This window comes from Triplophysa dalaica, chromosome 15, assembly GCF_015846415.1.
Source record: "Triplophysa dalaica isolate WHDGS20190420 chromosome 15, ASM1584641v1, whole genome shotgun sequence".
Classification (NCBI taxonomy): Eukaryota; Metazoa; Chordata; class Actinopteri; order Cypriniformes; family Nemacheilidae; genus Triplophysa; species Triplophysa dalaica.
In genome coordinates this window covers 21,549,867-21,575,111 of record NC_079556.1, presented here as the reverse complement: position 1 = coordinate 21,575,111, position 25,245 = coordinate 21,549,867, and the positions used below count along the sequence as shown (strand labels likewise).

The 25,245-nt window shown below is 40.3% G+C and overlaps 1 protein-coding gene across 2 annotated transcripts in view; it reads right to left on the bottom strand.

The window, feature by feature from the left end:
- Positions 1 to 22,967, bottom strand: part of LOC130436424 (cysteine-rich motor neuron 1 protein-like) — a 32,351-nt gene extending 9,384 nt beyond the window's left edge. For both annotated transcript variants that reach the window (XM_056767064.1, XM_056767065.1), the window contains exons 1-9: positions 22,416 to 22,967; positions 18,699 to 18,860; positions 18,205 to 18,372; positions 11,514 to 11,753; positions 10,198 to 10,377; positions 8,295 to 8,498; positions 6,811 to 6,939; positions 6,343 to 6,496; positions 2,374 to 2,495 (exon numbers count right to left, since the gene is read on the bottom strand). In XM_056767064.1, the coding sequence (XP_056623042.1) occupies positions 2,374 to 2,495; positions 6,343 to 6,496; positions 6,811 to 6,939; positions 8,295 to 8,498; positions 10,198 to 10,377; positions 11,514 to 11,753; positions 18,205 to 18,372; positions 18,699 to 18,860; positions 22,416 to 22,728 (1,672 nt within the window). In that variant the 5' untranslated portion in view covers positions 22,729 to 22,967. The remainder of the gene's footprint in view (positions 1 to 2,373; positions 2,496 to 6,342; positions 6,497 to 6,810; positions 6,940 to 8,294; positions 8,499 to 10,197; positions 10,378 to 11,513; positions 11,754 to 18,204; positions 18,373 to 18,698; positions 18,861 to 22,415) is intronic.
- Positions 22,968 to 25,245: the final 2,278 nt, after the last annotated feature.

The following is a 25,245-nucleotide window of genomic DNA, read 5'->3' as shown; positions in this document are numbered from 1 at the left end:
CAAATTAAATCACTGTACATATGACTCTCTCCAGAAAGTATTTAATGACTTATTACTGATAACTTTCTATATCCTACATCAACCTTGATCAGTTCAAGCGTGAAACAGCTTATTTAATTCATTCAAATCAATAATAATAAACTACACAAAACAGTATTACTAACTGACCAAAGCATTACAAATGTGAGAATAATACATTAAAGCACTGATTTTAAAGTTAGACTTATTGCACACATACACTCACCTAAAGGATTATTAGGAACACCTGTTCAATTTCTCATTAATGTAATTATGGTGGGGGTGTAATGGTGTGGGGGATGTTTTCTTGGCACACTTTAGGCCCCTTAGTGCCAATTGGGCATCGTTTAAATGCCACAGCCTACCTGAGCATTGTTTCTGACCATGTCCATCCCTTTATGACCACCATGTACACATCCTCTGATGGCTACTTCCAGCAGGACAATGCACCATGTCACAAAGCTCCAATCATTTCAAATTGGTTTCATGAACATGACAATGAGTTCACTGTACTAAAATGGCCCCCACAGTCACCAGATCTCAACCCAATAGAGCATCTTTGGGATGTGGTGGAACGGGAGCTTCGTGCATCCCACAGATCTCCATCAACTTCAAGATTCTATCCTATCAATAAGGGCCAACATTTCTAAAAAATGCTTTCAGCACCTTGTTGAATCAATGCCACATAGAATTTATACTGTTCTGAAGGCCAAAGGGGGTCAAACACAGTATTAGAATGATGTTCCTAATAATCCTTTAGGTGGGTGTATGTTACACACAGTATTTAGTTTAATGACACCAGAAGTAACTGTAATTAAATTACAGATGAACAGAGTAATCCCTTAATTTACTTTTCCAAGGGAAATGTAATTAAATAACAGTAGCTAGTTACACCCAACACTGTTTACCACACACAAAAAAGTATTTCTTAAAGACCCACAATAAGACAAGAATATACACAGAAATGTACTGCTGTTTATAGATAACGTCCTCAGAATATTTGTGTCAACATGGAGTTTATATTTACGTTGTGGCTGAGTGAGCTCAAGGATTTTCACTTGTGTAAAAACACACAGAAACTAAAAGCAACATTTAAATGTTTAGTGCAGTCAGCGTGTATGTTTGTTTCTTTCAGAAATGGTTAGTTTTTCTTTATCTAAATATTTAACTTCGGGCTGAAAACTCGTCCAGATGTTCCAAAATAGCAGCGCTGCCAGATGAGCGCCAAATTACACAAATACACTCCAAAAACACTGATCCTGCGTTTGCACAGAATAACTACAACACGTCCTATCAAACTCACACACTTAGTTTGTGAATGATGTGTCATTAAAATGAGTGCACTACACACATTATGTGTACATTTGCTGCTGCTTGGTTATACTGTATGTAAATAGTGTGTCATTCGTTATACTATGGTAAAATGTTTACTGTGTAAATGTGTACGGGAATATGTCTATTAAGCACTGGCCAAATCAGAATTAAACAGAATATTTCCAATACTTAAACCTGACACAAACTGTACCGTGACTTTGGTTTTCTAAGTTTAAATTGCGCTAAAATTGGCTTTTTCAAACGGCCATCTTGAGCGTTGCATTCCTCCGCTTTCGTTGCCAAGGCAATGCTACGTCTCGTTAATATCTATTATCTTTGGTTTGAGCATTCTTTGACTGAAAAAATATATTGTTTCTCTGTATTTTTATCAAAGTGGGTAAACTTGACTATTCTCTTCAATTAAAAAATATCTGTTAAGTTATTGATATCATTCTTGGTGTAAATCATAGAATAAGCTATTCACAAATTGTCTGTGACTTCAACAGTAGGTTTCTGAGAAGCTGTTTTGAAGCCTAAAGTGGGCGGAGCCGGCCGTTGCCATCTTAGCAGCACGTCACTTCCGGATAATGGAAAATGGGCAAAGAGGCGGGACGTGGTTGGAGCTGAAGCGCCTGGTTTCTGAAACCACCTATCAGTCAAGCGGCCGCGCACACAATTGTGCAAAATTTAAAGGCTTAATTTCAGTCAAACGGTTGAGTTATAAAATAATTAACTCTCCTCACAGTTGTCATGACGGGTAAAATGAGCTATATAGACGAAAATCTTTTTATGTACCAGGCTGTAAACATGTTTTTCTGCCGTGAGGTTTAACACCGGAGGCCGTCTCTAGCGGCCGGTCCATGAAGTGAAGTTTAAGTCACCTCCGGGATTGCTTCAGGAGAGAGATCGGACGGTTGCCGCTTAGTGTAAACACCTCAAAATACCCACTGACAAATCTACAGCTTCTTCAATGATCTTATCACGTGATACGAGTCCAGTAAACTAGAATGGAGCACATGACCGATGACATGGTGAGCTCACCTCTGCACTCGCACACGCTGCAGCCCTTTCTGTTGGTCGTGTAGCCATTGATGCAGCGTTTGTCGCAGGTGAACGGAGGACACTTAACACAGCGACACATTTCACAGCCGTGTTTATTCCTCCTGAGGAATAAAAAACACAATGACATTCATAAATAATCCCACAGTCCTGAAACACACCAAGAATAACAGAGAGAGCAAATATAACATGTTGAACTATATCACTTGTGATGACAGTGCTGAAGTCTCCAGACCAGCACTAAACTGGACTGGATGAGAATGTAAATAGCTCTGGACCGGTGTTGAGTGATGAGCAACAGAAGCACGGTTCTTCTTTACTGCTCGAGAGCCGTAAACTTCTCTTGAAGGTGGATCTGGTGATACCTAATGACATTTCATGCTCATAATATCCTGATTCATTAAAGTCTCTAATCGCCCGAGCGACGGCCCGTCCGGATGCTCAACCCGTACACATCTGTTTCTGTTTTCCTCTGCAGTACACCAGCTCGCATCTGAAGTGGTCGCGTCTAACAGAGTATTCAGATGCATTCAAGGACGGTTAACAGAATCAAACGTATTTATCTCACAGACACTCGAGTCTCTTTGAGATATTGAAATAAGGGTCATGCTTCGCTGACTTTCCTGAAAAAGATCAAACTGGACAGTCGTACAGTATCTGCGGTTGTGCTGAGACGGCACACATCACACACATCCACCGTACACAAACGACGTGACCCCCGACTCCCGCTTTGTTTGAAGTCTGCCTGTAAAATTTCACTCGGGACCACTGCTGACTCCGCACAAATTCCTGCCGTCCCCTCAAATCCCATGATGCTTTAGTCCCTTTGAGAAGGGGAAGCGATTTAAGCTCTCTTTTGTGAGCGGCCCGGAGCGCTCAGCTGTGAAAAACCTCAAATCTAAACAGCCGCTCGGCGACCTCAGTGACACGGCTCGAGCGGACCGGGCTCTTCTTCTTTAAATCTGTCCGTCTTACTTGTGCTGTTCTAATTTAGTGAGCTGTCTATCTAGTGTACATAGAAACATGTGAAGGGATCAGGGGTTCAGGGCACAGAGACCAAGATTCACTTTATTTGGTTCATTTCTAGCAGCATCACAGCCCACATGAAAATAAAAAATACTAAAGCATACTGTAGAGTTTACTATAGTACACTAGTTTAGTATAATTGTCATAATACACGTTAGAAGTTTATAGTGTTAATCAGTGTTGGGCAAGTTACTGTCAAAAAGTAATGAATTACTTGTTACTAATGACATATTCAATAGTGTAATTAGATTACTGTACAAAATGACTCTCTCCATAAAGTATTTTATTACTTATTACTAATTACTTTCTATATCCTACATCAAACTTGATTAGTTCAGTGATTCAAGGATAGACATGAAACTTTTAATTAATTCAAATAAATAATATAAAACTTTTTAAAATATTAAAGTATTACAAATGCTAGAATTATACATTAAAGCACAGATTTTAAAGTTAAACTTTGAATTTTGATGTCAATTTCTCTATTGCACACATATATTACACAAAGTATTTAGTTTAATTACATCAGAAGTAACTGTTATTAAATTACAGAAAAAATAAGAGTAATCCCTTACTTCACCTTTTCAAGGGAAAAGTGTTTAAAATAAATAATAAATAAATAATTTATTTGTAACTAGTTACACCAACACTGGTGTTTACTATACAAGATGGATAAAGAGTAGAAAATAAGGCTATAAGATACAGTATAGTACAGTATTGAAAATGTCCGTAGTATTGCAGACTTTTGACTATAGCAAATAAATGAATGTAGTAAATAGACTGGAATACTATATCATTGACTAGTGTGAGGTTCAAAAACACTATAGGAAACAGGAATTTTACTACAGTTTACTATGGTAAATATTTTTGTACACTACATCATCTACCACAGTAAACACAAGTCTACTGTACAGTAGTATACCTATATAGTATAATGACCATTAGTAAATACTAATATAATGTATTTCTATCCATAAAAAGTAAACTTTGCTTTGTATCCTGTGGTGGACTAAATGAGACAAGTTTTTTCCTGAACTTCTCTTGTTTACGTCATATGAAAGTCGCTTTGGATAAAAGTTTCTGCTAAATGACTAAATTAAAAAGCAAAAACACAGTTTACTGTATTCAATATTTTTAAATAGGAGACAATCACAGAATTATTCAATAATCGTCTCATTGCAATTATTTCAGATAACCGCAATGAGTGTACATCTCTAAAAAATAAGGATGATCAGCAGCATTTTACATCCACCGTCCTTGATCTGCACACTAGGTTACGTTAAAATGACATTTCTTCATCGATTGAGTTGTATCAGATTTGAAAAGCATATGTTTAAGCATGTGTTTATGAGTTTAATTTAAGTGATCCCAGATTTGCAGCATCTACAAAGCAAGTTGACATCCCATCAATCTTTTTTTCTGTTAAGGTCACTCTATAGGGAATGTTACTAGTAATTTAAAGATTTTTTTTCTTAATGTATCATCTTAATGTATCATAGCCCTACCCACAATGCTTTGCAAAGAGCTCAGTTATCTGCTGTATTCATATTCACAAACATGGACACAGCAATACAAATCACGCAAGATTCCTATTTTAAAAAAAACTTTAGAAGAAGCACGATAGAATTCAAGTTGAAGTTCACATATGCACTTGTTTAAAAACTGTGATTTATCATAATGTGTGTCTACAGTAAAGGTTTCTGGTTTTGTGTTGCGTCTGCACATCTCGCTGTGGTACTAAATGTCAACGGTGAAGCCTCTAAAAGCAGAATCTCATCTTCTGCTCTCGACACGAGCCTCTATAAACAGAGATTTCCTCCGCAGAGACACGTGCAGCTGAGCTCAGAAGACTCAAACTCCTGAAAGCTTCCGTCTTCAGAAATGATCCAGGAAACCCTTCGGACCCCCTCAGACCCCGCGCATCACATTAAAATCTCCTCAAACTCCATCAAGTCTTTGTGGATTTGATAGCAGCTGAAGCGCTGTTTTGAAACAGAGGATCAGTTCATGAAGAGAACACTGGCTCTTCATGACACAAGAGTCCAGATGTTTCATCAGGATCAATGGTTTACAGCGGGGACACATTAGAGGCGTACGGCTCCAGAGGTTCTGTGATCTCCAGCAGCCGTGTCATCTGTGTGACAGTTTGGACAACAACTCAATTCTGCTCACGGTTCTCTCAGCACTTCACACACTGTCCTTAAAGGAACAGTTCACCCAAAAAGGAAAATTCTGTCGTGAGTTACTCAGTTGTTCCAAATGAATGCGTGTAACCGTTCAGTTCTTGGCCGTCAATAACAACCATAGTAGGAAAAACACAATGGTAGTCAATAGTGCCCCAGAACTACATTCTTCAAAATATCTCCTGTTGTGTTCAACAGAACAAAACATATAACGTAATTTTCCCGCTATGGATTTCCCACCAAGAATTGTTTGCTTACTGACATTCTTCCAAATATCTTTCTCTGTGTTGATCAGAACAAAGACATTTATACATGTTTGGAACAACTCGAAGGTGAGAAAATGTAATAATTACTATAATTGGTGGTATACTATAGTATTCTATAGTATTAACAGTAGTGTATATATAGTATACAGTAAATACTGTAGTACACACAATGCAAGGATTAAAACACTGAAGTATCTATTACAGTTTACCATCATAAATACTGAAGTATACTGTAGTATGTAGTATAATAAGGTTTAAAAACACTAAAGTATCTACCATAGTAAATACTGAAGTATACTGTAGTATATAATATTGTAAGGTTTAGGTAAAACCATAAAGTATACTGTAGTATTTTTAAGTGTACAACCTCATGGGTGTCTTAATCTTTCTGTTGTTTCTTGTATGATCGTGTATGTTTGGATCGGGGATAAGAAGCCGGACATCAAACAAAAGCTGATGAAGAAGAGACAACTTACACAAATCCATGAGGGCAGGTCTTGCTGCAGGTCAGAGGTCGACACTTCGCCGTGAACGTGCTACATTCACACACCTCACAACCCAGACTGTCTCTCTCATAACCCGTCAGACACTCCAGAGAGCAGAAAGAGGACAAATCCGGACACGTCTCATCTGAAAGACATGAATCACATCCATTTATATACAAAAACACACATTTTTAAAAAATTAGTCGGACCGTTCTATTAAACAGACGTCATGGTGCCTAAACGTCAAACCACACGTTCACAGACTAATGTTTAATTCACATGAGAAGTAACGGCTTCAGAGAGATTGGTGTCATGGGAAGTGTTCTGCTCTTTAACATCAGAGATCATTGTTTTGTGTGTCCACAGTCTGTGTTTGTTTGTGTCACGGGCCGTCTGCATTTGGAATATTTTGGAAGCGGTCTGCACGCGAGTCAGTTCTCGTGGGTTTGTGTTACTCACTGGTGACACACTGACACAGAAGACAGCCGCTGCCGTCCTGCTGGAAGCCGTGAGGACAGTCGTGACCGGACAGAGAGCAGTTCACCAGCGGAGGACAGATCAGAGGACTCACCGTCTCATATGAAGGCTCTAGAAGAACAAACAAACACACAATGAGACATCACACACACACGTCAATCGATCAATACTGTATCTTAAGGCCCACACTGACAGACGCTTCACGGATCACAATGTGAATCTCTTTCAATGGTTGTCATGCTTCAAATTCTCTCATTCATTCTCTCGTTGCATATGGAATTGAAACTAGGAGCTGACTGACAGCTGAAGGGGAGGAGTTAACACATGCTCCGCCCACACCATCTATCTTACGTCATTTAAGATGGATAGTCACTACACCACCAAAGATTTTTAAAAAGAGAGTGACCCTCACTGATAAGCCATTTACAATAAACGCAGCAACATTAAATGAAAAAATAGAAATTGTAATCTTTAATTTCACTGGGACTTTAAGGCTTATAATGACTAATAATTTTAAACATCAAATTGGTGATCCCCGGTCATCGGGTGTTTTTAAACTATCAGCCGATGGCCTATTGCTTTTATCGTCCAAAACCAACTATGGGTGAAATGTCTTTTTTTAATCCTTAAAATTGTAAACAAATCGAAACAAATGAGAATAGAATACCACAATATAGAACTTCTTGATACTCTGTTGTACCCTGCTGGGATGTTTCTGTTAAACACATCCTCATGTGCTCTACTGACGCATGTGCGCGTGTTGAAATAAAGCGTTTATCGTGTCGATGAAATGAGCCGCTCCTGGGGTCCGACGGCATCCCAGCGCAGCTTTAACTGCGAACAGAAGCCTGCGGTCTGCACACATTACATATAAGCGCAGCTGCAATTATCGCGCAGCGATGCGCCTTATCTGACAGCCGTGATGAACGACCACACGCTTTAAAATGACCTCATGAAGAGCAGTAGCATGAACAAATACACGCCTGTAAATACTTCTGCCTTCGACGCTTCACATGTGCGGCCGCGTTGGCGTGGACAGAATTAAAAAGGTGTTTCTTCCAGAAAAGAATAATGAGGTTTCATTGAGGATTGCAGGTGGTTTCCATTTAGCAACTTGGAGCGGTAAAAGCTCAAGCTTTTGTAGTCTACAGACGCCTGCTGTTCTACACTATTAAGGGAACGTAAGTGGAACGTGTGTGTGAGGGTTTCAAGATACTATAAACTACAGCTGCGGTTACAGCGCTCTTAAAGGGATAGTTTAACCAGAAGTGAACATTCTTTCAGCATTTATTCAACTTTATGTTGTACAAAACTTGTAAGTGTTTCTTACATCTGCTGTACCCAATAGAAGATATTTCGAAGAACGCCGTTAATCAAACAACACCGAACTCTGACGTTTTTCAAAATATCTTCTTTCGCGTTCTGAAGAGAAAGTCATATAGGGTGTATAAATATTGAGCTCTCACCCTCACAGAACGGACAGCATTCTCCAGGGATCTTCACTGGGTTCTGACAGCTCAGTTTACAGGCCATGGCGGTGCAGTGCGGTTCTCCGTCCACACACTGACAGAACGTGCAGTCGTCTTCTTTCCATTGTTCATCGTGAGCGCGGAGTCTCTGATTCAGCCAACAGCTCGCCTTCGTGCTCTCCGCCGACAGAAGCTCCACGTCTAAAGAGAAGATACACAGCAACAGAGAATCCATCAATCAGCATCATCTTTGGTGAACGGATTCTTGAACAACATAAAAAAACATGATACAAAGAATCAATGATTGTCTTAGGTTTGTAACAAATGTGCTTTTAACAATGACCTGTTGGCGTCCCTGCCTTGCATAGATTTCTTCCAAAGTTTCAAGAAACGCATTTAAGAGCTCTTTCGCATTTTTTATTATTTATAAATCCCGATATGTGCATGGAAATTTGTGTATAGACCATCTCACTGGACACATGCACGCCTGACCCCCAGTTAACGTCCAGTTTAGGTTTGGCTGGTGTCTAAACTATTTATATTTATGTTCATAATAATTAATATTATTATCTTTAAATAAACGATTTGTCTATTATTTTGTACATTCATTTTATTAAATAAACGATTTGTGGCCCTCTACTTCGGACACATTTAAAGAAGCTGCATGGCACACTGACACCTAACGGTTGAACGTGGTATCGCAGTCTAAATACAAAATACTGGGGAGGCAAGTTTAGCCAACCGTTCTTCTCTGTTTTTTTGATCGTTATCAGAAAAAGTCAGCAGGTGTTCGATTGTTTGTGAATGTGTACCAAAAGTTAGTTGGGGGTCACAAAAGTGCGCATGCACAGTAACGTTTGTTTATGTTGTTAAGATGAAACCGTCTATGCACATTTCAACTCACATTTTATTCATTTGCAACCTTAAAGGTACAGTGTGTAGCATTTTGAAGGATTTATTTACCAAAATGTAATATATAATACAAAACTATGTTATGAGTGAACCGAACAAAATGAACCGAAATGTTTATATTACCTTACAATGAGCCATTTTATGTATATATACCGCGGGCACTTTGTAATTGTACTATAGTTCCTTGTTGCATATACTATTCACTATATCGATTAGAGTAAATTATGAATTAAGTAAATTTGATTTATTTATTTTTCTTTGTAACTAAACCTTGTCACTTGACTTGCAAAGGTTACATCTCTGTACTGTGTCCGTAACTTCAGTCTGTTGTTCGTCTGTGAGACGTAGATTGCAATTATCAACACCACCGGTAATTGCCGCTATCACTACACCCTTTTGTCCTGTGACGCCAACCGTAGCTTCTCTAATGGGAGTGGGAGGGGGGTAGCGGAGCTGTAGGCTGCAATTTCCTACATCGCCAATAGTGGCCTCTGAAACTTACACACAGAACCTTTAATACATCACCCCATATCACTAAATACTGTCGCACAAAAACCCTTTGAAAAAATCCACAAACATCATGTCACGTTAAAAAAGGACGTGAAGGTTTGGACACTTGTCAGTTACTCGGTTTTTGTTGAAGATTTACTCTGTCGAGCTGTCATCAGCTGGACTAAAACAACTTTTTAATTTGCGTAACTCAACACAGCATTTCTTGAACAGCTGTCAACTGTTGTCAGCCGGTGTGAGATGAAGACATGCAGCTAAAACATCCGTCAGACTGATGGGAAACATTCACGAGTTGTAAGCTACATTGTAACTTTTGACAGCCTTTAAAAGGCAAGAATTATATTTGATACGTTGTAGGTGTCTATGTCATTTTAATGATGCCGTCGGATCATCTGATGCTAGTGTTTGATAAAACAGAATCAACTGCGATGCGTTTATCAAACAATTGAAGGTGTGTCATGTAACAGAAGTGACGCACCTTTGCAGACGGGACAGCATTCCCCCTCCGGAACGTAGAAGTTGTCGCAGTCCAGCTCAGCACATTCGGCTTTAGAACAGAATGATATTCCACCACGACACTGACACACCCAACACAGGTCCATACGGTACACCTCACCCTCTGAAAACTCCTGTCCATCACGAACACACCTGGACGAAACTGAGACACAGAGAGAGTTTTTATTTACTCTCTCTAGATTTACGAAAAAATAAATATTGTTTGTTGTTATTGAGATGAATATTTCATGCCATTTTATGGTTCTTGTGTTTAATCCATAAATTATATGCTTGGGCAATATTGTAACTGAACACAACCATGTTTATAAAGTACTTTTAAATTGACATTAAATAAAAATAGAGAAAGATACAAAGAGAGAGAGAGAGGTTATCGAAGTAAGTCAAACTAACGCATCATTTATCCTAATAAATAAATGAATAATTTCTTTTATATTTCTCTACGATTGACTAATGAATGACTCTTGGTCATCAGTTATACCGATGAGAGTTTAATTCCTCTTAAACGTAACGTCAATAAAAGCACAGAAAACACACGCTCCCTTTGAATATTCTGAGCTCAGCACTTCAGCGAAGCCTCGGGCGATATGTTCAAACATCACCGCCAACTACTGCTGGATTCTCAGACGTGGCACAAAAACACAGTCACAGTGTGAGGTTACACAGTGTGAGGTTAAAGAAAAACCACGGCTCTGGCCAAGAAATGTGTGCTGACGGCAGACGGGCAGCGGACGGACCCTGCGGTAAGAGCCGGAAACCTCCGCAGATGAACAACTGCCTCATTAAACATCCATAAACCCCTTCAGCGGAGGAACGTATATACCACCTTAATCACGTGGGCTTTGTTAGCTTACAACATTATTTATTGATTTATTGATTCATCAACTATGTGAATGTACCATGGCATGACTTTTAAACGTTTAAAAGAGAAACACTGGAGTCTACAAAACTAGTCACTCGGATTCACATTCCCAGCGGCTGGTGACCTGCTGAACCTTCCCATCATCCTTTGCATCTGTCCTTCTGACCGGCGCGTTTCTCTTCTTCTTAAGTCCATTAGTTCCAGGAGACGGAGCACATTTTCCGCCGGGATAAGAAGCCCAGCAGGGGAATTTAGATTGTTGATAAAACGGGGCATACTTCACGGTAACACAGAGTCAACAGAGAGGCCTGCTCCTGCTGACTCCGCCCACTTTTTCACGCCTCATCACTTCCTGTCTGTCTCACACGGCCTGTTATTCTTAATGGCTTGGTTAAAAAACAAGTTCTGTGTAAAGGTACCTTTTTGGCACGTGTAGGTGTGGCAGCAGTTTCCGGGCGCTCCGGTGCCCTCCGTGAGCAGCACGGCTCTGCGGTCTCCGCTGCAGTCGGGCGGCGGTGGGCACCGGGCACACGTGCATTGGGTGGGTATCGTCGGGCAGCATCCATCTGGTGGCGTGTAGATGTGCGTCAGCTCCGTGTCTGGCGGGCAGTCAGGGGTGGGCAGAGGTGGACATGTGATGCCGGCACACTTCAGCTCCTCTGAGACACACAAACACACACAGAGAACATCAGACACAGTGTAACGGTCAAACACCTTCACCCGGACTCAACACTTCGCACACTGTTCAGAGGGATGGAGAGAGAGCTGAAGGGGGCTCGTGTTGCAGGTTGACACAGTTCATACACTCATCGACTTTCAATGACAGTTTTACAGCTTTCTGTTCATTTGAATCCATGACAGGCATGTCCACAGCAACGTCAACATCAACCATCAATCACTCATCTGATCACTAATGCATCCATGCCATCATAAAGCTGCTTTACCTATAACTCTATATAGAGACTTATACCATAGTCTGTTTGAATACTCAATTCTGATTGGCTGGAAGGTGTGCATTAAAACTGTTTAATGCACGGGTAGTTTGATCTTTAAATTCACAGACGAAGATAAATATAATTTTCCCTCGTTCAACTGCCCAATTCAACTGTACAAATAGTAACTATTTACTATGGTAAACTGTAGTAAAACTCCTAGATAATGTAGTGTTTGTAAAACATGATTTACAGAAAACATTCTCATCCGTCTCATCCAACTGCACAAATCTCATCCAGACCATGTGAAATATAGTCTCTATACTGTAGTACACTGTAATAAACTTTACTGTTGTAAACTATAGTCAATTTTCTAGATATTATAGCATTGTAGTGACGAAGATAAACTACATCATTTACAAATCTCATTTTCATACACAACTGTAAACTTTAGTATTCACCACACTGTGGTCAAAATCTTAGATACTTTGAACCATGCCATAGTAAATATTAAGGAACGTTACAGTCGGTACTACAGTACAGTTTATTAATTTACTTTAGTTAATATAACATATGTGACTGTGAACAACAAAACCAATCTTATGGGTCAATTTTTCGAAATGGAGAATTTTACATAATCTAAAAGCTGAAAAAATAAAGCTTTCTACTGGTGTATGGGTTGTTACGATATGACAACAACCGGCTGAGATACAACTGTTTAAAACTCTGGAATCTGAAAGTGCGAAAGTGAGAAAATTGTCTATGAAGTTGTTAATCAGAGGCACTGTAGCAGGCCATCCACTCACAAAAATAAGGTTTTTATATATTTAGGATAGGAAATTTACAAAATATCTTCATGATCTTTATTTAATATCCTAATGATTTTAGGCATAAACGAAAAATCTATAATTTTGAACCATAATGTATTTTTGGCTTTTACCTAAAATGTTACCGTGCTACTTAAGACTGGTTTTGTGATCCAGGGTCACATATTTTTATAACACACTGCAATATGCTACATATTATACAGTTGAAGGCGATGACAAAAGAATTTAAAGTATAAAGAACAGATCCTAAAAAAACGTGTCTCTGCAACTCAATAAAAGTGTCAACAGAATGTATAAATGCAGAAAATTGTGTCGACTCTTAACACATTTCATGTCACAGCACACCCTGGACTGGCGCCCTCACAAGCATTAAAAACAAATGTTTACAGTCACACCAGAATCTACTGCAGACCTGTGAAAGAACATGAAATAAGAGCATCATTATGTCACATAACATGTGAAGTGACTTTCCTGCTGGTTTTTACCCCCCGCTTGACCCTGAAACATGATGCTTTGAGATGAGATTCTGCCGAGTCTCACGGACGGAGAGAATCAAAGAGCAGAGTCACGCCAAGCCAATCGCTCCGTTTGGATCCTCGATAATCCAGAAGAACTGGAAGAAGATGACAGAGATCTGAGGTCACACACACAGCTCGTGAATAGAGGGGTTGTGTGAGCCCAGTCGTATTCGGGGAGGAAATGTGACGGGCGCGACTGAGTCGACAGAACCGCTGTATAAATACGGCGGTAGAGTGAAGTATCTGTACTGTACTGTTTGCTTAAGTCTGACTGCACACAACGCTCACATTGATCCAACTTCCTCTAGGAATATTGTCACGGAGGAAAATGTTAACGGCAGAAATGCTCTCTGGATCCATTTCTGTATCTCACAAAAATACTTTTTGAACCGTTTTAGTACCGTGGTAATGAATTAACCACAGTTCATGAAAGGAGCTCGAAGTATAATTATTTCACGTTCGTGACCAAATAAATGAGACTATAAATCAATTTGATAGCTATACAGTTAAATCTGCAATTTTGGGTAAAAAACAACAACTATCAGGCAAGTACAGAGATCAGATCTATTTAATATCTCAATTATTTCTCATAGACATCAATGAGATTGAACAGAGAACAAATGGAGATTTTTCGTCTGCGTCTCGGATATTTCGCTTGAGAAAAAGAATCAGAAATCTCACAAACATTTTGTCAAACTGAGCTCAGACGTGTCAAATCTGCGAACAAAAGTCAAAATTATTGAAGATCTCAATATGAACACAAAATAACTTGGATCAAAATCCAATTGTGTAAAATTGATTTACACATTAAGCTGTCAGGGGTGACGTTCAAACAGAGGGGGCGATAGAGAGGCAAACTTTTTGTTGCGCTGTCGAACGTCAACAATTTGTATCCATTTTATTTATCACAGTGAAGTTTTAACAAAATCAATGCTTTAATAAAACGTGAGTGAGAATGTGCGTCATTGTATGTTTTTCGACGGTTTCACAACATAAACAACCGTTACTGCGCATGCACGTGTTCGTTCACTGCTATTTACTTCCAGTACACATTCACAAACAATAGAGCTCCTGTAGATTATTTCTGATAACAAGCAAAAGAAACCCAGAAGAAGCGTTACTTGACTAAACTTGTTTCTCCAATATTTTGAATTTACACTGCGTTACCAAGCTCAACCGCTAGATGTCAGTGTAGCGCACGGTTTCTTTAAATGCGACCAAACTACAGGACCGTTCAACAAATTGATCATCTAAAAAATATGAACACAACAAAATTCAACAAATCGTTTATTTGAAATTATTATTCAACAATAAAATACTAATATAAATTAATATTAACATAAATTAAATTGAATATAAATCGTTTAATTATTAGACTAAACAATTAGCCAAAGACAGACCGGAAATTAACTGCAGTCCCGGCCAGCTCGAACGATGAAACGGTCTATAATATGATTGATGTCATTCAACTTCATTGTCATTCAGATTTTCAGACGGTCTGACGCTTTCATTATTACTGCCGGCGGGAAGAAACTCCACGGGACGGCGTATCACTGAGCTTCTGTTTGGCGTCTCAGACAGGATTATTAACTGAGGATGAGAATAAACTGGCCAGCACAATGGCGTCTGTTCTTTTTATTGAGCTTACAAAGCCCAAATGTATTCGTGGTGCTTGATAAACTGTCATTAATGTATCACGGCAGAAGGGTGTAATGGTATCAGCCGCCTAGCAACGGTACAACAGCGTCTGGGCTGCGTGCAAGCGAGCGGACCCTCGAGACGCGGGCGGCGGAAATTGGTTTTACGAGCGCAGAAGGGCCCTTTGTAAACAATGCGCCGATCTGAGATCTCAGCCGCTCTTTCATGAAAGTAAAGCGGCTCTTTGTGAAGGTGTTTTTCTGTTTGTGAAGGACACAAGGGTGGCAGTCTTCCACCGCAGGCAGAGGCGGCCGTGTTGACAAGCAGGGCTTTACTCATGGAAACAGTGTACAATGTGCGCTCTGTTCACAAACTGACTTTGGATGCTAGTCAGTGCTGAACAAAGGCGTCTCAGTACAGCTGGCCCCATGTGCCTGTTTTCGGTGTAAAGCCCTCTGGTTTGACATCAATTTTCTAAACAATTCACGTGAAGAGAAACAATGAGCAGAAATTATTGTGTGTGTGTGTGTGTGTGTGTAGCACTGGATTTTCGGCTGTTGCTCAAAGCTTGAAAGTGTCTAAGATTGAGACTATGAGATCATTTCAATCAATTATGCAGATTCCTTTCTGACTGATATTGCTGCAAATATGAGCACAATATGAGACATAATAGAGATCTCTCAAAATTCAATATTATTCAAGTCTCAGTATGAACATTTCTCATCGAATTTACTCAAATCCAGATTATTTTACCGCTACAATCAACATTAATTTACACCTCCAGACTCTTCATGTGTTTTAACAACCGTGTCTGTTTTTATTTCTCAAGCAATTAAATGAGAAACAACTGAGATTAAAGGAGTAGTTCACTGTCTAATTAAAATGTGACGAACATGATAATTCACTCACCCACGTGTGATACGAGCCGTCTGTGTGTTTATTTCTTCTGACAAAAACAAATTGAGGCTTTTGAGGAAAGATTTCCAGGGTTTCTTCTCCATATAACGGACTTAAATGGGGAGTTGTTGGTTAAGGTCCAAATTTCAGTTTCAAAACAGCTTCAAAAGGCTCTACACGACACCATCCGATGAATAAGGGTGTTATCTAGTCAAACGATTGGTAATTTTCCAAGAAAACAAAAAATTAGATACTTTTTTAAACATAAATATTATGTTTTAATGATAAAGTTTTAACCAACAGCCCCCGTTTAAGTCCATTTTATGGAGAAGAACCCTGGAAAGTTTTCCTCAAGAAATAGACACACAATAGCTTGTGACATGTGGGTGAGTGAATTATCATGACATTTTTATTTGATTATGAACTATTCCATTAATTTGAAACTTAATGAAACACAACTGAGAACTCCATCAAATCTTCTGAGCTATAAAAGAGAAACCACTGAGCAATACATTTCCTCCGGAGACCTTAAACGGCACTTTTCTGTTTTAGGAAAGTAACAGTGTGCGTTACGTCAATATCAGAATAAAATCTACCCACAATTCTCTGCAAATCTAACCAGTATACGTCCATTTGGGGACTATAGTTTGAGGACTATACCTGCTCTGGCGGGTAGTTTAAGCAGTTGAAAGCTGGTTTTTAGGGACGAGCGTGTTATATAAGCTACACACTGAAGGCTTGATAACAAACAGACATTCACATCCTCACTCGGACACTCATGCAAACCAGCTAATGAGCTACAGATGTGCGCTTGAGTAACCCACACAAGTGGCGCTCAGCGTTTGGTTGCTGAAGGGGGCGTTGCATTAAACACACAGAGAGAGAGAGACAGAGAGAGATGATCGAAACGCTGTTTACTGTATTACTGGAATGTTTCCTGCGTTTGACAGTTAGTGTATGAAATAACAACTCCATAGAGACAGTACGGTGAAATTAAAGCTTTAAACAGCAACAGGCCCTGTGAGATTTCATAATCAAACTTTTTATCAAACATGAAAAATGAAACGACGAAAGTCCTATTTGGATGCATTAGTCGGTTTCATTATAAACACACTGGACTGCATAATAGATCAAAGTCAAAAACATCACAGATTGCCACCATAACAACCCAACGCATGGAAATAATTCTGTGTCGGGAGAATAAAAGTGATTATCTTAACAAGAGACGGGGTGAAAGTCAATAAACTCAACCAACATGAAATGATATTGAAGGTTTTTCTTTGGCACGAGATGTTTGTACTGCAGAGCTGTGTGTAATGAAAACAGTTATCTAATCAGAAACACTTCATATCTGTTTAAGATGCTTTTGTGTGACACACACTGGTTAGTTGTAGACAAAGACCTTGAAATACATTAACAACATCTCACGCTAAAGCTGATGATCCAAACTGACTAACAAACTGAGAGTTTGAACAATGTGACCGTCAACTCTGGTGAACATGACTCATTAAAATCAGATTGAGAGCTGGAACTGGATCTGTGGTTTAAATGTTTTTTTAAATGTGTTGAAATCTGATGGATGTGATTTAACCAGCTGAATCATGATCAGTCATACAAAAAGTGAAAGCATGCGCACTGCACACACTCTCATGGACCGCACACACACGCACGCACAGACAAACACACACCCAGGAACACACATTCTCATGGACCGCACAGAAGCACACACAGACAAACAAACACCCAGGCACACACACACACACTCTCATGGACCGCACACACAGACAAACACACACCCAGGCACACACACACCAAGGCACACACACACCCAGGCACACACACACCCAGGCACACACACACCCAGGCACACACACTCATAAACTGAACAAGCACTACTGCATCCACACAACTTCTTGTGCGTTATACATGCAATTTCTGCATCACACACTTTCATGCAACCGCACATACACTCATGTACCACACACACACACTCGTGCAACCAGAGACACACACACACACACACACAAACACACTCATCTACCAAACATACACACATACTCTCATACACTGCACAAGCACTACTGCATCCACTAACATGCTCATGCGCTACACATTCACTTCCGCATCACACACTTTCATGCAACCACTCACACACACACACACACTCATGCAGATGCACTCCTGCCCCGTACATACTCCCGCATAACACATGCTTATGCCCAGGGCCCGCACATGAACTCATGGACCGCATGATGTCGTACATGTCATGCAGATGCACAGACGGGTGTGTTGCTGTACCTGCTGCTCGCTGACACTGGCTGCGGTTGTTATGCATGAAGTGATCGTCACAGCTATGGGATGAACAAACACAGCCGTGAGCTGTCAGGTTACAGCCCGAAAACACACACGCCCCATTCACAGGACCCACAAACTTGTCCTTGTGTCTGCGCTCATGTCGACGAGACCCTGAGAGACAGACAGATCCAGAGAGAGAGACACAAAGAGAGAATGAGCGATTAAGGCCAGAGATGACCATTATTGTGCCATAAATGTAATATAAACTTGGACACGTTTCAGCCTCAGTGGATTTAAATAAATGTTAGATTGAAATGAGTTTAAACTTCAACAACGTGACAAGAAGGTTTATGTTAATATATATCGCACATCAAGAATAAGAACCTGTCAAAACATGTCCTGCTCTGTTCATTTCCTATTTCGGTTTACTGAGGGGTGAAGCGTGACTCAGCTGTGTTCTTAACGGATTCAACACGTGTTGTGTGATTGTTTCTCACCTGTCCTGCCAGCATGGATGCACGCGTCTCTGTTTGGATAGCTGAAGGTCCTGACGCAGGAGTGTGTGGAGTCACAAACACACTCTCCGTCCTCACGATCACAGCCGCTCAACAGGTGGCAGCGGGCGTCCTCCCCGTCTGCATCTGTGCCGTCAGGTGCCACTGTGAAGAAGACAAGCGTCGCTATGGTAACTCAGACTCATCCATCAGACTGGTTTTGGCTTTGTCTCAGCTGCTGTCGTGATTTGTTTGCTTTCGTTCCACAGAACGGGGGCCCAAGCGGACACACTGTTGCCCAGCTCTCCGCTACATGAATGAAGTCATGCCTGTGAAATCTCATTAATGTCTCTTAAAGAAAGAAATGAGATTCAAAAGAGAGCAAATTGAGGCCGGGGGGTGTTTCTTAGAGTTCTAAACGGCTTGTTTCAAATGTTTGCGTTTGTCACTTTTGTGTTTCTACCGAGAAAAAGAGTCTGAACATCTCTGTGATTCCAGTTTCATTTTACCTCTACAATCTACATTTGTTTCTCATCTATCTCTCAACATTCACCGCATCTCTGTACACTCCATGTCAACGACCGACTCGTTTGCAAGGTCAACCATCACCGCTGTTCATAATTCATGTCAGTAACAGCACTCGCATTTTCTTCAGGACATTTGTGTGATTTTAGTAGAAACATCTGCGACTGAAAACTCCAGTGAGCGCTGCAGTTTTCTTCAGGGCTTTTTCTTCTGCATTGTTCGCAGAGGGTTTGTGAGCCAAGCCCCGGGAGAGCTTCACGGGGGACCTTAGGAGCCGTGGAACCCGGTTTGGTTTTGTTTATTCACATGCGGCGGGCTGGGGGGTCTTTAGAGAACCTATAGGAACCGGAGGGGGTTCTGCGGCTGACGTGGACATTCAAGACTTAAATTATCACACATGGGGCTGGCAGAGAGAAAATGAGGGCTCGGTGAGATGGAAGCACAGAAAGCGCACACGCGGAGACCTCCAGGAGACCACGAGAGAAAGTGGACACGGAGGACACGGCAACGCTCCCAGATTTCTCTTTCACAACAAGAGAGACTTGCAATGACACAGCTCCTTGTATTAACTTGTCGAAAATAAAGTATCGAGCTGGACAGCATAACACAGATCACCTGGTTTGCATGAGAACTTCATCGACATAACGGGGGGCTTTTATTTCCACTAGATTAGAACAACTTTAAACTCATTGTCTTATTCGATAAGAACTCTTTGTAACTTATAGGTATATTTGAACTTTCCAACCTTCATTCTTAACCTCTAATTTTTGATGAATTCATGCCTGAGGATAGTGATTTGCATTATACTCGCCCCAACCAAAAATATGATATTATGTCGATTCTGTCCACTTTCATAAGGCAAACAAACCACATTATGTGATCATTGCATGAGTGTGGTTTTAAATTTCACGCACAAATTTGTTCAAATTTCACCCTCTGTTTTTTACAGTAACCGCATTCATAGACCGAACCGAGAGACGATATGAATACGTTTGGCACAGAAACGTCACGTTTGTGGAAAGCCGCGTGGGCCATGACAAACAAGCCTTTCAACCACCAGCGTCTACCCGTGCCAAAACCCTCTCTATTATTTCCTGGTTCACTCCGCCAACGTCTTTCCATATCAATACTTCCTGCGAGGATATTTTCATATTTTCACACGACCCCAAAAGAGGTTTTTGGTAGGGTGTCCGTCCACAAAGCGGGCCTGTTTTAGTCTGGGCTGATCTGAGATCAGTTCTGCTTCACATCACAGGTTTCCCTGCTGTTTGTGTTCGATAGAGAGAAGACAGCGTGCAATGGAGTTGAGAATATTCCCATGACGGATATCACCGATGAGATCACATTTCAGCCCAACATAAACATAAAGTCACCATTTTTTCACGCTCACGTGTTTGTGAATCTGTGACTCATTCTTCAGCGGACCACAGATGAAGATATTCTGAGAAATGTCTCTGTGGTTTAGTGTTCATATAATGGGAGGGCTTTGATGTTGTTTGGTTATCGATGTTCTTCAAAATATCTTCTTGTGTGTTGCGTAGAAGAAAGAAAGCCAAAGAGATTTGATGTAAAGTGAAGGTGAATATTTGGGTGAACTACCACTTTAAAATTCTTAGTATAATAGAACACAACATTATAGTTTCCATTAAAAAAACAAAACTACTCCCATTAGAACCATTAAACCCATTAGAAACTCAGTGAATGTTTTTGTGTTTTTTTCACTCTCTATTTAATAAAAACATAAATCTCAAGTAAACATCTTATTTTGCTGTTCTAAGGTCAGCTTTTGGATAACAGTTCAAATGTGAAAGAGATGCTGATATATAATCTATAAAAAACTAAATATCATGGAGACAGTTTTATCTGGGCACCGAGAGGCAGAAGGAGAAACACTGACCTCCAGCTGATAGCTTTACTAAAGTGGAGGTCTTTGAGACTTCTGATAACCAAAAGTATGTGAAAGTAAACACGTGTGGCTACACAAACTCAATTCACAACGCAAGAACTAACAAGGGCATAACGTACATTCTGAAAAGGATATTCCTACGTCGAGCACACAAAAACTCCCTAAAACGTTATGTTGTATAACATTCAGCACACTTTCACTTTCAGGTCTGCTGGATATCTTCAGTCTTCTCAGAATATAAACGGCCTCATTAAACCATTGCTAATGGGGAAAGAAGTAATTAATGATTGCAGTCATGAATAATGTATTATCATGCCAAAAAGAGACGCCTATAATCCGCTTCTGGGGAGGTAGGATCATTATTTAACCCAGACCATCATCGCACACTTCCGCACGCTCCGATTACATCTGCATTATTTCACACCATCGCCCACCCAAACCTGCAACGCATACGACCCGAGAAAAGCCCGCGACCTGCTCGAAGAGAAACTGAATCATGGGGAGCATTCATTCAGATGTGATGAGAGGTCACGGGTTCAGGCCGGGATTAACCCCAGTTAAAAGAAACTCAATCAAGGACACCGTCCCTCGGGATGAATTAACAAAGACCCCACAGGGTGAAGATGAAGAGTGGGGGTAACTGAGACCTGGAAGCTTCTGTTTTCCTTCACCTCCGTCCAGAGCGCTTTAGATGTTTAGATGCGGAGAAAGAGTAGATGCTATCCATACTCTTATCCATACTACACTCTGCATACTAAAGGAAAGATTGGGTTTAATGTCAAATGAGATATCATTAAATTCGTGTACTGAATCTAATCTCATATTTTAATTTGATTAGACATAAATAATACGAACTTTTGTGTTATCACCTCTAATATTGAGGGTCATGTAAATATTATTGATCACGGATTGAAACGTAATCGGCGTTTCTCACTTTAGCACAAATAAAACTGACATTTACAATGATTTATTTACCAGACACTTTAATCGATCCTTCTAAGATGCATTGATTGATTCAGTATCATACAACAGCCCATCCTTCTACCCTCAGTGTTTGTTTTGTCATGCATATTCAATAAAAACCTTCTAACATGTAAATAAAACCAATCCGAGTACAAAACAGATCAAGAAAAATATCAGTCACAAACCTGCTCAATCGATCAGCTGTCAAACAGACAGGCGAGCATCAAAGATGATTCACACACAGATGCGCGAGAGCATTAAACGCCATTCACACACATGCGCGAGCTCTGTAGATGATTCACATTTAAAAAGATTCAGTCACTCACCTTGACAGACACCTGCGTCAGGTAAACGCACCGGTCCGGTTCCGTTCACCACCGCGCAGGTGAGTCCGGACCCGCAGTAGCCCAGACTCCAGTCCGCACCTCCACACAACTCCAACTCCAGCCGAGAGCACTGCTCGCAACAACCGCACGGGTCACGGCTCAGAACCCGACCCGAATCACACCCGAGTGGACTCACCGGTGGGCACGAGCGAAGCGCGCACGGCGCACATTCAAGAGCAGCGATCGCGCGAACGCAGAACCCGAGCAAACCCAAAACCCACAACAAACTCTTGTTAAACACACCCGCGCACATTCTGACGCGCCGTCACGTTTAATATAAACAACTGAGAATCCCCGCGTCTCTTACATGGAAATTTAAATGTTTAGAGAGTCAAAATAATCCGGGAAAAACGATGTATAGACTTCTGCAGGTAAAATGAAATGTTCAAGAAAGTTTTTCAACTTCAAGTCTCTGAGGTAAGATCCAATCAGGAAAAGTTGTCGGTCAGTTGAAGATGTTACAGTGTAGCGGTGATGATGATTTGCGTTTCAATGTATCAATCTGAGACTCAAACTGAGACGCCAACACGAGCACACGGAGACACACCTCAAAGCCACGCCTCCTCGGTGATTGACGTTGAGCTCCTCCAATCAGAAGCACAGAAAGGAGGGCGCGCTCAAGACAAGGGTCGTACAGGAGAATGACCAGAGAGAGTTTCTCTCTCTCTCTCTCTCTCTCTCTCTCTCTCTCACACAAACACACACACACAAATAAACATAAATCTATAAAAAATTGTTCATATTAAATATCTGCGTGACAACAAAGTAGCAAGATTGTGGTTTGTACGTCGGATGAATAACAAGTGAGTGAATTTCAGCGGTTTGTTCAGCTATGAAACTGCCTCACCAAACACAGATAAAACACGTATTTCTGAGCTGAAGCAGAGGATCATGGGATGGTTACTTTGCATAACAGACTTCTGTGCTCACTGACCCTGTGACCCCTGACACAGAGGTGGAAACTTGACCCTTCACATCAGCAGAGAAGCAGGTCCGAAGAGGTCAAAGGTCACGGTGTGTCTGATGCTGCTGCAGTGAGATAACTCCTCGTCTAACGATCGAGTGTGGCGGTGTGTCCGTGCGAGAGCGTCTGTGAGAGCTGATGGACGCTTCTGACAAGACGACAGTGAAATGTTGTGTAAGTGCTCTCCCTCTCGGAGCGAAAGTGTTTATGTGAACATCTGCATGGAGCGAGCGGCCGCCAGCACTCGATGTGAAGTGGGTGATCAGGACCGGCTCGTATCCTCGACTTATCTCTGGAGAAGAGCTAGAAGAAACGTTCTCCAGAAGCCCTTATTCCAGCTGTCATGTTTCAAAATCAGTTAAAGGGATAGTTCATTCACAAATAAAATAGAAGTCTCTTGTTTGGTTTCTCATATCCGTTGAACACAACAGAAGATATTTTGTGCAATTTCTCAGTGGTTTTGTGGTCATGCAATGCAAGTCAATGTTGTTTGGTTTTCGACATTCTTCAAAATATTTTTTTGGGGGTTCGGCAGAAGAAAGAAACTCATACAGGTTTGACAGACATGAGAGTGAGTAAATGATGACAGATTCTCATTTTTGAGGAACTATCCCTTAAAACCAACACAGCAGTGTTGAGTAGAGTAGAGTAGAGTAGAATAGAGTAGAGTAGAGTAGAGTAGAGTAGAGTAGAGTAGAGTAGAGTAGAGTAGAGTAGAATATAGTAGAGTAGAGTAGAGTAGAGTAGAGTAGAGAAGATTAAATGATAGAGTAGAGTAGAGTGGAGTAGAGTAGAGTAGAGTAGAGTAGAGTAGATTAGAGTAGATTAGAGTAGAGTAGAGTAGAGAAGAATAAATAATAGAGTAGAGTAGAGTAGAGTGGAGTGGAGTGCAGTGGAGTAGAGTAGAGTAGAGTAAAATAGAATAGAATAGAATATAGTAGAGTAGAGTAGAGAAGATTAAATAATAGAGTAGAGTAGAGTAGAGAAGATTAAATAATAGAGTAGAGTGGAGTAGAGTAGAGTAGAGTAGAGTAGAGTAGATTAGAGTAGATTAGAGTAGAGTAGAGTAGAGTAGAGTAGAGTAGAATAGAGTAGAGTAGAGAAGAATAAATAATAGAGTAGAGTAGAGTGGAGTGGAGTGGAGTGGAGTGGAGTAGAGTAGAGTAGAGTAAAATAGAATAGAATAGAATATAGTAGAGTAGAGTAGAGAAGATTAAATAATAGAGTAGAGTAGAGAAGAGTAGAGAAGATTAAATAATAGAGTAGAGTAGAGTAGAGTAGAGTAGAATAGAGTAGAGTAGAATAGAGTAGAGTAGAGTAGAATAGAGTAGAGTAGAGTAGAATAGAATATAGTAGAGTAGAGTAGAGAAGATTAAATAATAGAGTAGAGTAGAGTAGAGTAGAGTAGAGTAGAATAGAGTAGAGTAGAGTAGAATAGAATATAGTAGAGTAGAGTAGAGTAGAATAGAGTAGAGTAGAATAGAATATAGTAGAGTAGAGTAGAGTAGAGTAGAATAGAGTAGAGTAGAATAGAATAGAATATAGTAGAGTAGAGTAGAGAAGATTAAATAATAGAGTAGAGTAAAGTAGAGTAGAGTAGAGTAGAGTAGAGTAGAGTAGAGTAGAGTAGAATAGAGTAGAGTAGAGTAGAGTAGAGTAGAGTAGAATAGAATATAGTAGAGTAGAGTAGAGAAGATTAAATAATAGAGTAGAGTAGAGTAGAGTAGAATAGAGTAGAGTAGAGTAGAATAGAATAGAATATAGTAGAGTAGAGTAGAGTAGAATAGAGTAGAGTAGAATAGAATA